Below are 17,115 nucleotides of genomic sequence, written 5' to 3'. Positions count from 1 at the left end.
GGCAGCATATGTCCATTTTTAATTGATTTTATTGTCTTCTCTTGTGCTGTTTTCTATGCTGCAAAATATATGTAGATGCGTCCATTGCCAGGAGGCTCCATATGTGAGTTTTTTGGTAAGGGGTTTAGCCGTGGGTACGCAAAGTGCCTTTTCACTGTCACAATCTTATTTCTTCCAATAGTTGAGTTTTGAAATACTCATGGGTGCCACAAGATAATGGCAGGATTGTATAATTAAAGATCTAACTTTCGGATTAAATCCAGATCAAGGATGTCCGGCTGGTTTGATGTCGACATCAGAGTTAATCAACACGACTCTAAGCAAACATTTTGCAGATTATACACACAGGGACGGTATTAAAAGTTAATCCGAGTTGGAGCTTACCGCTATAAGAGTGGAAAGGAAAAGTCAAATAGTCCAAACCTTCTCAAAGCTACACTTAACTCTAATAATCGACACTAATTTGCCCGCTGCCCAAGGTAAGTCAATTACAATTCGCGATGCATTTGACCTGCATTCGATGATTCACCCTTTCCACACGCACACTCACTCAACTGGCAAACGCATCGCGAAACGGGAAGATGATCCCCCTTTTTACCATTCACTCTCATCCGAAGCCGGATCCATTTACCCGCTCAGCTCAACGAGCCTTGCGTTCGTCAGCTGGCGATGTGAGTGAAAGGGGGTGAGAGCCACGTGCCACCAGTCAGTTGAGTGCAATCTCGACACCAGCACCGACCGGTATTCCTACTTACTTATGTATTTGAACTGCTTGCCGCACTCTTCTCTGAGCTGGGTGCGGGTGGTGTGATCAGAAGTGGGTAGGTAGGTGGTAAAATCGGGATCTCTCTCTCTCTCTGCTCCGACGTACCAACAATGCAGCATAGAGGAGATAGGAAGAATGTAGGTATAGAATGTAGCACAAACAAAAGCCGGTTCACAATCGATCGACAACATCAACACAACAACAGCAGCAGCATCTCCCGCTGATCGTCATGGAGTGCATTGCTTGCGCACGCGATGAACGAATCCCCCTCACCGGTAGGTTCCGTTCGTTGGAGCAGGGTCGCTCACCTGAGGGGGTCTCACTTGGTATCTCTCTCTCTCTCTTTCGTGTTCGCGCTCGCAACCGGCTTAAGAAGAGACCGACGTGAGCGAACCAAAGAAAGGTTGTGTGCAGACGACAACGAAACAGCGGGATCGCCGCGATTTGCACTGTGGGTTTTTGTTGAACTCGATGACGGTATTGTTGAAATAATTGTAAATTGATTGTTTCCGATTCATTTATTGATATGCGTGGAAGATTGATTGTAAAGCATGTATCTCATCGCTGCCATTCTTGGGTACATAAAAGTACAGCTAGAACTTTTTTACCATCAGTTCTTCCTTCTCTCGATCACTGTGCACCACCCGAAGTGAACGAACGAACCAAATCAGCTGGTTCGGCAAAGGTGCGGAAGACGGCGACGACGACGGTGATGTGTTTGGATACAGACAGACAGACGGACGGACCAAAAAACATGAAATTACCGTAAACAGCTTTAGTTAAGTCGCGAACGTTAGTGGCATTAGTCTACAGTTGGTTGCTGGTGCTAGCATTTCTCCGGGGTTAGTGCAGCGTAGTGTGCGTCAGTTGTCTCGCGACCAAACGAGAATCGAGAAGAGAACGCTGCGGCTAGAAAGAAGCTGGTATCGCGATCGCGTCGGATTAGTTTGTTTTCGGCCTCGGATCAGTGCGGCGATCACTAGATAGATTCACCACGGGCATTCAAAACAAAAACCAACGGCGATAGATCGGGATCGATTGTGTGGAAAGTTGCATTGGGCAGAATAAAAGAATGGTGGAGAATTTCTGTTCCGAAGCTTGATTCAGCGCTCGGAGAGAAAGTAGTTACGCGTTGTTTTTATGGAACCGGATTGGGATAAAATATAAGGCGGAAAAAGGAGATGTTGGAAATCACCAGTCAATGAAGAAGCTTTAAGAGAAATTTGTTATTTCAGTGAAGTGCGATAGCAGTTTAGTGATTGAAGAAGATAAGTTGATTACATGTGCGCCTGAGGTAAGAGAGTACTCCACACCAAGTATTCAATTCTGATTTTGGGTGCTTTTCATTTAGAGATGATGTATATATTATGACACGGTTTAAGTAAAGAGAGGAGGGGGGTGTTAGATTGTGTGACAAATATGCGTAAAATCAGAATTGAGTAAGAATTATAGTAATAGTAATTTTCAAGAAACAGATTTTTAACCGATGTAGGGAATATTTTCTTATAGTGTCTCACCTATATCACGTTGTGGTTAAAATAATGAAAATATGAGATTTACGTATAAAATTTGAAGCCATAAAATAATTTATTGTATGTTCAATGCAGTAGGAAATCAGAGTTGTGGAAGAATTCATACCATAAATATCTCTTAAACAGCGTTTCTCAATCCAAGGGTCGCGACGGTTGTTACAGACTGAGGCACAGTGGCCGGAGACCGGACAAAGCCAACGAAACAAAGTTTGTATTGTTGTTATTTTATACTTTTTCTAGCTTGCTCACACATTGAATAACGATTTCTCAAAATGTCGTAATTGTTGGGTAATATTTTGATTTTTGACAACACTGAGAACGTTGCTAAGTCAGCTGATTATGGTGATTTGTATCTACGAAAACCAAACATTTAAGGCTCACCTAAAATACTTGTTACTCTTCCAATTTCGATCTGATTCCTGCACAACAAGTTTCAATTTGAAGGGGAATAAAAAACTGGTTGACAAAAAAATTAATGATGTATCCAAGGTTGCAAAGACTCATTTCAGCTAAAATAATGTTTTTCGGAATAATAAAACCAAAAGATGGTATGATGGCATGTTTTACTTGTAACTTACAAGAAGAGGTTACAAAGTATGCGTTGGAAACATAAAACCTGTAAATTTTGCTTTCTATGAGTCACAATCAGCGATTTGCTGATCGCTGAGTGAGTGAGTGAGTGAGTGAGTGAGTTTGTGAAAAATCGCTGATTGTGACTCTCATGAAGTGAAATAAACAGGTTTAATATGTCAAACACATTCTTTGCAACCTCTTCTTGTATCCTACCAATTCAAAATTTGATCATGGCATCTAATTATTTCATAATTTAGAAAAACATTGTTTAAGCTGAAATGAGTCTTTGCAACCTTGGATGTATCGTTAAGAAAATGCATTATACGTTTGTAAATGCATACTGTAGAATCTATTGAAACAGTTCGAAAGCTAAAAGTGGGAAATCATCTCTGCTTTTAAAAACTATGGGTCCCGTGTTGCCCCTCGTTACCCCAAGGGGCTAAAACATCACGTTTTTTTTTTATAATGACCTACACGGAGAAGCATGGTGATTATTAAGTCAAGCGTGAACGTATATTTTGTTCAATGAGTTGGATTTCATCAAAGTAGTAGCTAGCCAGAATTAATAAGAGTGGTGTGGTAGCTTTCTGGTTTTACTTAATGTGGAAATAATTATTTGTTTTCAATTACAACGTTTATTCTTTATGTTGCAGGGCTGGTAGTGAGTCGCTTCAAATGACCGAGTCACTTTTTCCAAGCCAGTGACTAAAAAGTCTCCTTTTTTTAAGACCAAGACAAAGTCACTTTTTCATGTAGTCGGTTACTATTCTGGACCTTTTTAGCCTGAATTTATTTCAAGATTGATCATTCTTTAGTGTGTAGGATCGGATAGTCCAACCGATGCCTACATTTTGCTCTAATGTTCGAACAATTCGAATCTGTTGTGCTTCTACAGAGCTTTTTAACGTTTAATCGTCTTTCTCTATCTACAGGGTGCATATTAATTTGAATAAATTAAATTTCCTGAGTGTTCCAAGCTTTAACCGATAATTTCCGAGTCTATAACAAGAAAGTTAATGTTTCAATTGCGTTAAAAGACGCTTTTTTTTATTTGGTAAAACAACAACAGCAATTACCAAAAACCTTTTAAAGACAGCTTTACAATCAAATCGATTAAATGTTGAAGTTTAACACTTACTTTATTTTAGTAAGTCTAAGATCTTAAAATATTAAATGTCTTGAAGTCTCGTATTCCATATAAAAGTATAAGATATTGAGTCAAAGTACCAGAATAAAGGAAAAAATAATTCACTTCAAGTTTGTAATTAACAGTTAACGTTTCAACCTGTGCACCAACTCTCAAAACATAAACAATTATCAAAATATTGCTTGCAATGGATAGATATTGAGTAAACTAGAAGATTAAGTGTATTTTTCAACCGATTCGAGTATGAATATGGCATTAAATCTGGTTTTGAAGTTGGTGCACAGGTAAAAAGTGAGGTTATGGTACGCCACTGGTAATTAACTTTATGAAAGACTAAAGATCTAATTCGAAAAAAAAAACTGCGGGAACATAAGGGAAGTTGTAATCCTGAAAATATGAGTAACTTACTGGAAGCTTTAAGAACCTCAAAGCGGTTCCATTAGGTTCCGAAAACTGCAGGAACTTTTAAGAAATTGCTAGAATTTCAGAGAACTTTCCCAGTATCAAGAGAAATTCAAAAATATAGAGAACTTGAGGAAAATTTTAAGAAGTTCCAAGTACCGTAAATCGGGGTTTCTTTGATAATGCATGTAATCTTGATAGTAGAATATAACGAGTAAATTTACTCTCTGCGCTATTTCCGAATTGGAAACATTGGTTTCATTTTTCAACTTAGAGTATTACCTGTTATATCGTAGAGAGTTTTTTTATAGTATCTTTTCATATTTTCCAAACATTTGATGAAAACATTCTCCTTGTTTTTCGCCTGATTGAAAAGACACTCAAACAATCACTTAGGAAATGTTCAAATTAAATGTTGCCTTCTTATTTCTTACGACATTTCTGATTATATACTCATTCAAAGTTTCATATTTCTTGATCAAAATTTTTTGAGATTCACGCATGTTTTTCTACATTCATCGAGTGTTATCAAAGTAGCCCCAAAACAAAATACTGTTACAAGTCAAAAAAAAAAGTGTGCAAATGCAATAATTTCCGTTCAACATATTACAAACAAATTGACTATAGGATCCTTGTTTAAAAAAATATATTCGAAAAACATCTATTGCCTACCAAAAAACTAGATTATGAAATCCGGAGGCGAAAGCCTCTCTAATAAAGACAACCTAACCTAGATTTATATATCTTTGGAGAATGTCAGGGATCTTAAGGGCAGTTCTCGTTACTTTAGTTCAGGCTTTGGAACAGTTTAAAGATCCTTAAGCCTTAGTTTAGAAAAAATTCAGGATAAGTCCATGATATGCTGCAAAAAAAAATCCAAAACCCTTAAGAAGCGCTGAGAATTTCAGGAATGTACCTTCAGAGAATTTATGAAAACTCAGAACTATTTCAGAAAATTCATATTTCTCTGAATTTAAAGGTGTTTACGAGAATTCCATTTATTTCACAGCAGAACCGAGACCTTCAATAGAATTGAAAGCTTTAGGGAAGCTCCAAGTTCAAGACCAAATAATTTCGAGGAAATTGCAAGAGCCTTAGAGAAGTTTCAAGAAACTCAGGAAATTTCAGGATACTTCAGCGAAACTCGGCGAGAATTTCCAGAACGCAATTAAAATTATATGAACATCCGGAAAATTTGAGCGTATTTTAAGGGTGCTATATGATGAAAACTTCAAGAACTTATAAAAATTGCGTAAGTTTATTATAGAACATCAACAAAGTTCTATTAATTAAAAAAAATGCGTGAACTATTAGCAAGCACCGATATCTTCAAAAAAATGCAGACAATTTCATGGACACGTAGATATTTTTGATAGTTTCATGATATTCAGTGAAGTTACTTCGAGGACGATCCTAAAACTTCAGAACAATTCCATTAACTTAAGGAAATGTTCAGCGGTTTATAAGGAGTTCCGTGAAATTATGAGATATTCCGATAACTCCGATATGATTGATCCGAAAACTTCAGAAGCATCAGGAATTATGAATATATATAACCAGAAAATTTCCGGAGCATTAAAATTTTTTAGAAAACTTCATGTACGCGTAGAAACATTCAGAGATGTCCAGATTTTTTTTTCTTTAATTTGTTTTCCGCCGATCTTGTTTTCCGTACTGAGTACCAATGCTATCGACGCAAGGGAGGCAGGCGTCGACTGCGATTGAACGCAGGCCCTTTAGGGGTAAGGAGCAATCACGCTTACCGGCGCTGCTAGATGTCCAGATAACTTCAAGGAAAATTAGTGATTTAAGTTCCGTGAGCGTTTATAAAAGTTTATAAAACTTAAGGAAATTCAATTCAGTAAAATTGCGGGTTCTTATAAAAATAATACTGATAAATTCAGGACAGATTAATAACATCAAGATAGTATAGATCATAGTGCAATGATTTAATGTCGTTAATTTAAGGGCAATTCTATCCACTTCACAAAAATCTTGAGCAGTTCAGTGAAAATCATAAAACTATGATAATTTTTTTCGTTTTGATTCAAAGAAAATTGCGAGAACTTAAAGAAGTTCCAAACATTTCCAGAAACATTTCGATAACTTCATAGAAATCTGAGGAGTTTAAGAGAAGATCCGAAGCCATGAGCATTAGCAAAATGCGGGAGCATTTCAAAGAAGTATAGTAAGCTTCATAAATAGGAGGATTTTAAGGAGGAGTTTAGCTCAATTAGTTTCAGAAAATTATCGGGAAACTTTAAGAGAACTACAGAGATATTAAGAAAACTATTGACGCCTTCACATAGGATCAGAAGTTCACGGAAGTTTAATGATTTTGAGGATAGTTCAATTACATTCAGGGCAGTACAACAAGCTTCCTGTGAACTGCGAAAACTTTAGGAAAATTTCGAGAACTTCAGGATCGAACAGAGCACCTCAGAGCAGTTCTGTTAACATTAGAGAAATGAAATAATTTAAAAAAAAATTCGAGAACTTCAATTGTTGCCCGTTAGGAAAATTGAGGCAACTTAAGGAAGTCCGAAGCAGTTCAGGAAAGTTTAAAAAAATGATGAGAAGTATAGTACTCTCACGGAATTATTCTAGAAATTAACTTGGAACGCAAAATCCTTTAAAAAAGTGTTACCAGAATATACTTGGAATACTTCTCGCAATTCGATTGCAATATAACTCAATATTTTGTTAGAGCTATCTTGAAACTCTACTCAGTAAGAAACCATTTGGAAAGATTGTCAGAATATTCATTAAATTAATTGCAGATTTTCTTTAAAATCTCATTTCTTCCCTTAAAATTCTACTCGCATTGAAAGTCTCCTAAGAATTAATTTGCATTTCGCCTCTCAAATTCCTTAAATTTCTCCTCATAATCTGTTTGACAAACTCTCCTGGAATTTTTGTTTTTGAATTCCTTTGAAGATCTCCTGGAGTTATTGTTAATTTCAAAAAACACGTTCAAATTAAAATTTGTGGGATACATCCATATTCCAGAACCAAAAAAAAATTCACTGAATTTTAAAATTTATCTGTCATTTTGTGGCGACCAATTTTGCTTACTGAGCAGAAAATCATGGGTTCAAAAATTTTAGGCTTAATTTTTTCAGTCATTGATTTTTAATCGCCTTTTAGCTCGAAACAATGTGCCACTCGATAACATAGTTCTAGAAAAGAACTTTAGTGCAAAGCAAGCGCAAGTGATCGGGTAAAATGCATTTCAAAGTGTTTTTTATCAGCATCTTTTTGGTCAGAACTGTTATTAGGCGATTGGCAACTTGGCCCGATGATTCTGATTGGATTGGAGGCGGATTGTGCAAGAGTTTCTTTGAAGATCCGATGGAATGATTTGAAGTGTTGAGCTAGAACTAGGAGATGCAACAGTCTTCCAAGTTTTTGCTTCACGGGAAAACCATCGCTCATTTGGTGTTTATATATTCACCTGTTTCGGTTTCTACAACTTTGTCTTAGACATCATTTCGAAGAGCCGCTTTCGTGCAGTATTTTGATGACAAATCAATTTTCGTGTCAAAGGTTGGGAACGAGTGGGTATGGCCAACCTACAACATAGATTGGCCAATAGGTTCATTCGGCAAGAAAGTCGTCCTAGTGTTTTTTTTTCTGGTTGTGTACCTTAAAGCTCCATTTTTGTAATCATGATTTGCCTGAAGAATTTTTGCAATCGCAATAACCCGGGAAAGTTTTGGAAGTGCCAGTAGCGCAGCAGGACAGTAAGATTTTCCCTTTATTTTCATTTAGATGTTTTTAAATTTATAATATATTTTCGTTCAATTTCTCTCTACTGAAATCTAGATCTCACCTGTTCGTGATCAGCGTTGGAAAATTTTGCGACGTTTTATGAAGCACACGAAAGGAAAAGTTCGCGAGTCATTGTGAGTTTCAGCGAACTTTCCCTGTAGATGGATTAGAGACCCGTTTTTGTAGTTTTTACACAAGTGAAGATAGAACTGGGGTTCCTTCTTCCTTTTCCTTTCTCCTACGGCCTTTTATTATTTTTTTTTCTTTTTAGAAAGCGCGTAAAGGCACTATAACCATAAGACATATAGGGCTAAGACAAAAGCTAGTGCTCATGTTCCAACCACTCGAAGAACATGGAGCATCATTTAACTTTTTTAAATTAGATGCTCCCAACGACCAATCATTTATAACAACGGAACGTACGGTATGAGATGTCCACGTTTCATCCATTTATTGGATTCTGAAGCATCGTGTTTAAATCTTTGATTTAAATAGGCCCGATGTTTCTGAATCATCTTGCCCCTTAAATGCTGCACAGTAAGCCTGGCCGTTTTGATATATTTTGCGCATCTCTGCAACATATACCAAATAGACAAGAAAAATCATGAAGGTATATTTATCATTTTCCAGGATGCTTTCAAGAACTGGCTGTGTTGGTGTTCGATAAGATTAGATGAGATGTCTTCCTCAGATTTGACCTCTTTGGGATGCTGCCTTTTCGATGGGCCTTAGTTTCGGTGCATTGGGTTCATGTCCTTGGGTACGAAAGTGACCCCGTTGGCTTCGTACTACTCCAGGAAAACATTTGAATAGTGGCACGAAGCTAGATACGGCCAGCAGATCGTAGTGTTGCTTCAACAGAGGAAGCAGACGCTTCTGTAGACACTCCTTGAGGTAGATCTTCCCGTTTACAGTCCCAATACAGTCACGAATATAGACATTTATTGGATTCAGAAGCATCGTGTTTAAATCTTTGATTTAAACAGGCCCGATGTTTCTGAATCATCTTGCCCCTTAAATGCTGCACAGTAAGCCAGGCCATTTTGATATATTTTGCGCATCTCTGCAACATATACCAAAAAGACAAGAAAAAAGATGGAGGTATATCTATCATTTTCCCAAAACATGTCTAAACTTCCCTGAACATGTTTGGACTTGTATGAAGTTTACGCTCCTCCATGGTAATGTTTCCTTAATTTTCAAGAAGTTTTCGGAACTTTTCAAACGTGTCAAAATTTTTCTTGATACTTATGGTTCTTCCCTTCCCAAGTAACATTGCAAGTTTTATAGTGGTTTTAAAGCATGCTACAAGTCTAAATCATGGTCTACAGAACCCTCATAAAACCAAAATTGTTACTTGGGTTATGACCCTACAGGAATTGTTGGAATTTTCCAGTGGCGCGTGGTAAGCGTGATTGCCTGTGACCCCAAAAGATCTGGGTTCAATCCCAGTGGGCACCACCGGGATTGTCTGACGTATACAATCTCTGATCACACCTTCCGAGAAGTAACAAACAAGATCGACGGAAATCAAATCAAGGAAAAAAATAAAAATAAATTATTCCTCGGTACTTTTTGAAAGTTCCTGCCATTGATTGATGTGACCGCTCTGAAGATCTCTGATCATCCCTCGGAACAACTGTAAAAATAATAAAGATACCTAAAAATCTCAAAACTTTTTGAACCTCTGTGGACTTTCCTGAAGATCTTAGAACTTTTCTGAAGTATTTGGAAATTGCCTGAGTTTCCAGTTAAGTTAATTGAACTACACTGAGTTTCTCTGATCTTTTTTGATTTTCTCGGAGATAACCAGAAGTTGTCACAATTTTCATATGCAGTTCCTATGAAGATTTTCCTTGAACATTTCTGGAATTCTGGATAATTTCCAAACTATGAATATAGTTTTCTAAATTTCGAAGGATTTCTCAGGTAACCAACAAGCAAAATAAGTGGCCTTTTCTAGCTTAGACGGACCTTATCAGAACTTACAAACACTTATATAGTAACTGCTCAGCTGCATACAGCCAAGAAATCATAATAGCGTGCCAATGGTTACATGGGTTCTCTGGACTGATGAAATTTTCCTGGAATTCATGGAGCTGAATTTATCTTAACTATCTTTACAGATCTTTAAACTTTTCCAAGGGTCTGAACTTTCCTGAAGTTCTTGGAACTGCCCTTAAGATGTCAGAGCATGTCTGAAGAACTCTAGACCTTGCTTGTATGAAGCTTATCTATGAATTATCTATAGGTTTTCTCAAGATTTTCGGACTTTGGAAGTTTTATTGATTTCCCCGAAGTTCTTAGCTTTTCTTAAAAGTTGCAGTTTCCTAGCAGGTGGAATTCCTCGATATTTTAAAGAAATTCTCAGATTTTACCTTATTCTTCCGCAGTCTGTTGATGAAGCTTCCCCGAAATCTTTGGTATTTTTTTTTAAATTCCTCGGAACTGCATTGAAGTTTCTAAAACAATTATGGACTACCCTCAAGTTCTCGTATTTCTTCTGAGGTTGTGAAATTTTTCAGACATCAATGAAACTGCCATGAAGATCTCTTAGCTTCCCCGTGTAATATGTACTTCCTTGAATTAGTCGGAGCTTCTGGGAAATTTCCGCAATTTTTAATTAATTTCTCTGTAGTTCTCTAATGTTCTAAGAATTATGTTTTATTTTGGGAGTTTCTTGAAATTTCTTGCTATTTTACTTAATTCAATTTTTGATATTTAACTGAAGCTCTCAGTACTGGCCTCAAGTTTCCGCAATTTTCCTGATATAGACGTAACTGATTTAAGGTTCTAATAACTGTCCCAAAGCTCACGTAGCTTCCCTTAAGATCTTTAAACTAAATTGAACATTTGTCAACTTCTGAAAAGTTCCTGCAATTTTTGTTTAATAATGTATTGGAACAGTTCTAATCAAATCTAATCTAATCTCACTCTAATGCAGTCACTACTTTGAAAGCATCCTGGAAAATGGCGACTTCATTAATCCGTCTCTGAGATGTTTTCAAGGAGTCAAGCGAATGTCAAAAATAAGTATGTGAAACCACTCACTACAATTGAATAGTAGTTTTTATTTGTTCTAGTATGGAGCATAATTGCCAGAAATGTTAATTTATGCGCCTGGCATCTGTGGATGAACTTTTGGCATTTGCACCAAAAGTCAGGCTATTTATATGCTAACATTTAAAACAATAGCCCCAAACGCAAAACTCCTCAAGCTTCAGAACACTCCCACACAATCTAACACCAGCATCGTACAGAGAAAACTCCCTTTGTAGAATGTCAGTGTCAACGCCCTTCACTCACACCAAATGCTAACCTAAATTTAATGCCAAGGTTATAGCGCCTTATCTCGCTCTATGGAAGCGCTCTATTATGGAATTATTGAAAAAAGTAAAAAAGTCAAAACGGATTGATCTAACCAAAAAAAAAAAATAACCTCCTCCTTTTGAACCCTGATGAATGTGGGCGTCTATGTGCAATACCAATCCTAGTAATTTAATGGAACAGTTCATGAAATGTTCCTGAAATCTATGGCACTCCCCTTAATCCATCGAAACCAAATACTAAGAAGCTTACTGCCTCAAAAAAAAAGTTCAAAAAATTATTGGAAAATTATATCAAAAATCTTTTTCTCCAATGCTAAAGAAAATAAAACAATTATTTTTCTATCTCATCATGGCAAAACTTGAACTTAAAAATCAGCCAAAATCGTTCATAGCTATTTTAACTTAACAAACTAACAGTTGTTTGAGCTTCTTAAGTAATTTCAATGTCATTCTGATGTTGGGATTTAAGCAAACATTTAGTTTTCTTTGACAATTTAAAACCAGTTTTAAGTTACAATGCAACTTTACTGGTGCGCCACAAGCTTATGAAATGTCTCAAAGTGGGTCGCAATTGAGAAAAGCTTGAAAACCACTGCTTGAAACTAATGCTTTTGCAATAGACAATATCATACAATATATGTTCGGTTTTGGTAAATATCAATAATGTCTCCAGAATTACTCATAAAATTTTCCGGGACTTTTAGAATAGTATTAAATGGGGTATGTAGTTTTCAAATGCTGGATAGAATCAAATGAAAGTGAAGTGAGAAGATTTCCCAAAATGGGATCCAAACTGTATTTAAATTCTTAAATAACTTATGAAAGCTCAAACAGTTTATTAAAAATGGAAAATCCTTAGCCAGGTAGAAATAAAGTTAGTGGGTTGTGTTCGAAAAGTCAAATGGCCCACTAGCGTCGCGTGACGAACGAAATCAAAACTATTTATCATGCATTAGGGCTTGACCAAAACAAACCACTTTGTCAAGGAAAGCAATCTTCTACCTTATCGAGCTGTCAAGTTAAATGAGCTTTCTTTTAATTTTGTCGAACCTCTTAACGGAATTCCTTTATGAAGAGTTTTTTGAGTGTGTTGATTTATTTCCGTTATAATTGCTTATCTTTTGACAGACACGCGTATTTCGTCTACTACTTGCAGACTTCATCAGTGTCAACTCAACACTAAATGAGCTATTAAAATTAAAATGGCACACTAGCTCCACATGGTGATGACATCCTCAACTGCACTGGTTTTGTCCATCTGATCAACATTACCAAAGACAGTATCATTCTATCTTGATGAACTAACAAGTTAAATCAATCATTTAGAAAATGGCACGTAAACGCAATCTGGTTAGTGATCATAATGTTCACCATCCAATAAATCTTGTCTATTCGATCTCTCTACTTAGATATGCATCGCTCTTTGGAGCATCGTTTGTTATTTTCTATTATAGAAATCTATCGTGAAGAACAATCAAATTCGCAGCTAATTCATTTTAAAATAGAACGGTTAAACATCAATAAATAAGGCACCGTTGAGATACACTCTCTCACATAAAATGATTTTCAAAACATTCATAAAATCAATCATTCAAATAACGGGTGAATCCAATTGTATTCCAACTCAGATACGTCCATTTGAAAGTTCATGTTACATATTTCTTATGCCATCGTTGTAAGCAAATGTTCAGTCGTAATGTTCCTCCAAATGGGCTATAATCGCTCTCATTTGTCTTTTCTCTACTTACAGAAACCAACCCGGCATTCACGTACTGCACACGTGATCCAACAAAACATATAATTTCTGCAGTTGACACTGGTGTGTCACAAAGCCGCTGCCTGTGGAAAAAAGTGTTTTTGTAGTGTGTTCGTTGTAATTGCCCGGAAAGATCCTTTCGTGTTGTGCTAGTGACTGGGCTGTGTGACAAGTGAAATTGTGAAGAAAAGTCCCAGTAAACCCGCCAGCCACGATGGATTCCCTATTCAGATATCGTCGAATGCCGTTTCCCAAAAGGTGAGTTTTTGATCGACCCTCATTAATCTTCCAAGTGATGCACATTTTATACAATTTTAAAGGAAAAGCGTCGCAATAATGTGATAAGCTTTAGAAAGTCCGATTCCTCGCAATGCAAAGTAGCGTTTTCCGTCATTCACCTAGATTGCCTACGATTAAATGTCATGCTGAGCGCGACTTGGAGACCATCGAGAGAAATGCACCATTTTCCGCCCAAAAGCCCCAACCCTGTACCGTCTCGAGAGCTCCAGCGAACTTATCTAGCATCTATTGTAGCGCGCATAATCACCATTAGCATAATGTTTGCATTGTTCACACTTGAGCGGCTGGAAATTAACATAGTGTGGCAGGCAGGCAGGCAGGCAGGCAGACAGGCAGATATCCAACAAGCCACCACCCGCACTGCTCGAGGCCAATGGCCAGATCTAGGTTCCTTCAGTTTCTCCCTCAGTGATATTAGACTAATTGCTTTTTCGATGGACAGTTTGAGCGGTAATTGTCATTTTGTTTGAGTCGGCATTCCAGAAGTGGTCAACTCAACTCTGTGGTGTCACTGTCCAGAGACTACTGACCCTGTTGGAACAGGTCAGGTATTCACGATGTTTACGGACACTTCAAATCAGGATGAGAAGCGTACCTTGAAGCATCATGGGCACTTTCACAGGAGATCATTTTGCAGCCATCTTTTGGGCTATTTCAGTTGTGCTTTTCAGCATAAAAACCCATATTGATCCACCGGGTAGGTGTATAGAGCCTTCGATACCCAGAACAATCTCATTTTTGATATTATCTAGATAAACTAATTAGGGATCGATTGGGAATGTTTTATACAGGTGGTATCTCCAACACCAAACGTCACATCGGTATGAGATCTTTCCACTGTGAAAATTTCATGTTGATAGAGTGTACCGTTGATTTTTGATTGGTTAATTCTGCCCTGCATATCTCCGGAACAGGAAGTCATAGCCAGAAAGTAATCAATAGTGATCAATGGCGCGATGAGACCTTTCAAACGAGATATCAACCATGTTGATCGGATAAGTCATCTCGGAGAAAGCATGTCTAGATGGTACGCGTCCACAGATGCACATACAGACATCAACAAATCTCGTCTTGCCGGGCTGATTTTTCATATTCAATTTGATTCTACGATGTCGTAATCAAACTGTCGAGCCAGATCAAGCAGAGATCTATCGATTGGAAATGCTTTATACAGGTGATGGCTTGTGTGGATGGCTATCGGCCACAGACGGCCGATATATTACCTATACAAAGCTTCAACCTCACGAAACAGAAGCAAACATAATCAATTATATTGCTCACTATACCCATTGTGAACCTACTCTAATAGCTTGCCATCGACTTATCCGCAGTGGTGAAGATAGACCATTGTCATTCTTGTCGTTCAAACTCAATGTTCCTTCTAATATTGAGCAAACTTTGCTTTCGGATGGATGGCCAAATGGAGTATCCATAACTCCTTTTTTAGACCGGAGATCCAACAGGCACAAACCGGTTGGGTGCAGGTGGATCTCTTCGGCATGAACCCATGTTGTGTCGCGGAAGGTCAAATGATTCGTCAGTAAATACTGCTGAGAATTTTTCTTTGAAAAGGTCAGTTATGGCCGGAAGAGATGAAGCTTCTTTGTGGCCGAGCTTCATGGTTGAAGGTAGTCCTATTTCCTTCCGCTGTTCGTCGATATATGGCCAGAACTTCTTAGGATTGTCATTTAAATTACGTTGAATTCGACGCAGATAAGTATGAAACAGTTTTTTGTTTAGCCGTTTGTATCTACTGTTGCAGGTGAGGTAATACGACCGTATTTAGGAGTTACGATTCTTGGACAGTTTTTTAAGAGCCGATCTTTTAACCGACTTCAGGCGCTTAAGAAGGTTGTTGGACCAGGGTGGGTATACAGAATTTTTACACACTATTTTGGGAGTGAATTGATCTATGGCGTAAGCTACACGACGAAAGTGAAGACTTCAACTGTTGTTTCGACGCTCAAATCATGCAACATGTTCTCCCAACCGATAGAGGATAAAAATAGATTTATTTTCAAGAAATCAGTTTTTCTGAATGTATAACGAGTGACTTCGATGACAGGGATGAATTCATAAGGAACACATTCCTTTATGAATAATTGAAGAGGCGGATCATGGCGGCATTCCTTAACAAGAGGGGCTGGAGCTTCAGAAACAGTAGTTTCGTGATTGAGATCTTGGCTAACAAAACAGAGATCAAGCAAGCGATGGTTGGAGTTACAGACAGAGTTGAGCTGGATGAGTCCCGCTGTACTATAATCATCCAGGAGTTGATTTTGAACTAGGTTCATCGATGAGTGCGCAAGGTCGGGATGCAGGTAATCCGATGAACTTTGAATTCAGTTCACAGAACTCATGTTAAAATCACCCAGAATGAGGATCTTGTCTGCCAAAGACATGCGTAAGGTAATCCAAACTAATGATTCACAATGTTTAGACATCAAAGTTGCATCGGTGACACGGTCAGGAGGTACGTAAATGACACAAATGTTGGTAATACTATATCAGAGCCATTCCATGAAGTTTCTGCAGAATTGCCGCTAATACAACGTGCCTACACATCATTTGTTCATCGATTTCAAATCCGCATACGACACAGTCGATCGAGATCAGCTATGGCAGATTATGCACGAGAACGGATTTCCGGATAAACAGACACGATTGGACAAGGCGACGATGGATCGAGTGATGTGCGTTGTTCGAGTATCGGGGACACTCTCGAGTCCCTTTGAATCTCGAAGGGGGTTACGGCAAGGTGATGGACTTTCGTGTCTGCTATTCAACATCGCGTTAGAAGGTGTGATCAGAAGAGCTGGGAGACACGAGAGGCACGATATTCAGGAAGTCCATTCAGCTCCTTGGCTTCGCCGATGACATTGACATTATGGCACGGAACTTTGAGATGATGGCGGAAACGTACATCAGACTGAAAGCTGAAGCTTAACGGATTGGACTTGCCATCAACGCATCAAAGACAAAATACATGAAAGGAAGAGGTTCTAGGGAAGACAATGTTAGCCTCCCACCCCGAGTTCAGATTGACGGTGACAAAATCGAGGTGGTCGATGTGTTCGTGTATTTGGGCTCACTGGTGACCGCCGAGAATGATACCACCAGAGAAATTCAAAGACTCATTATGGCAGGTAATCATGCCTTTGGACTGCGGAGGACGCAATAAAATTCGCCGCCATACGAAGTTGACTATCTACAAGACGCTGATAAGTCCGGTGGTCCTCTACGGCCATGAGACCTGGACTATGCTCGTGTAGGACGACGGTGTTTTCGAACGAAAGATGTTGCGTAACATCTACGGTGGAGTGCAGATGGATGATGGAACGTGGAGGAGGCGAATGAACCACGAATTGCACCAGCTGCTGGGAGAACCATCCATCATCCACATTGCAAAAATTGGGTGACAACCCAGTGAAAATGGTTCTCGAAAGCGACCCAACAGGAACAAGAATAAAAGGTGCGCAGCGGGCAAGATGGATCGACCAAGTAGAAGGTGACCTTCAGACCGTTCGCAGACTACGAGG

The 17,115-nt window shown here is 38.3% G+C and overlaps 1 protein-coding gene across 1 annotated transcript in view; it reads left to right on the top strand.

Moving 5' to 3' along the window:
- The first annotated feature begins 1,710 nt into the window (after positions 1 to 1,710).
- Positions 1,711 to 17,115, top strand: part of pip (pipe) — a 474,881-nt gene continuing 459,476 nt past the window's right edge. The window contains exons 1-2 of the mRNA XM_065223772.1: positions 1,711 to 2,060; positions 13,271 to 13,534. Of these exons, the coding sequence (XP_065079844.1) occupies positions 13,491 to 13,534 (44 nt within the window). The 5' untranslated portion in view covers positions 1,711 to 2,060; positions 13,271 to 13,490. The remainder of the gene's footprint in view (positions 2,061 to 13,270; positions 13,535 to 17,115) is intronic.

The sequence above is a fragment of the Ochlerotatus camptorhynchus genome, unplaced genomic scaffold, assembly GCF_037179485.1.
Source record: "Ochlerotatus camptorhynchus isolate MF236.1 unplaced genomic scaffold, CSIRO-AGI_Acam_v1.1 ptg000196l, whole genome shotgun sequence".
Classification (NCBI taxonomy): domain Eukaryota; kingdom Metazoa; phylum Arthropoda; class Insecta; order Diptera; family Culicidae; genus Ochlerotatus; species Ochlerotatus camptorhynchus.
This window is presented reverse-complemented; position numbering and strand designations above follow the sequence as displayed.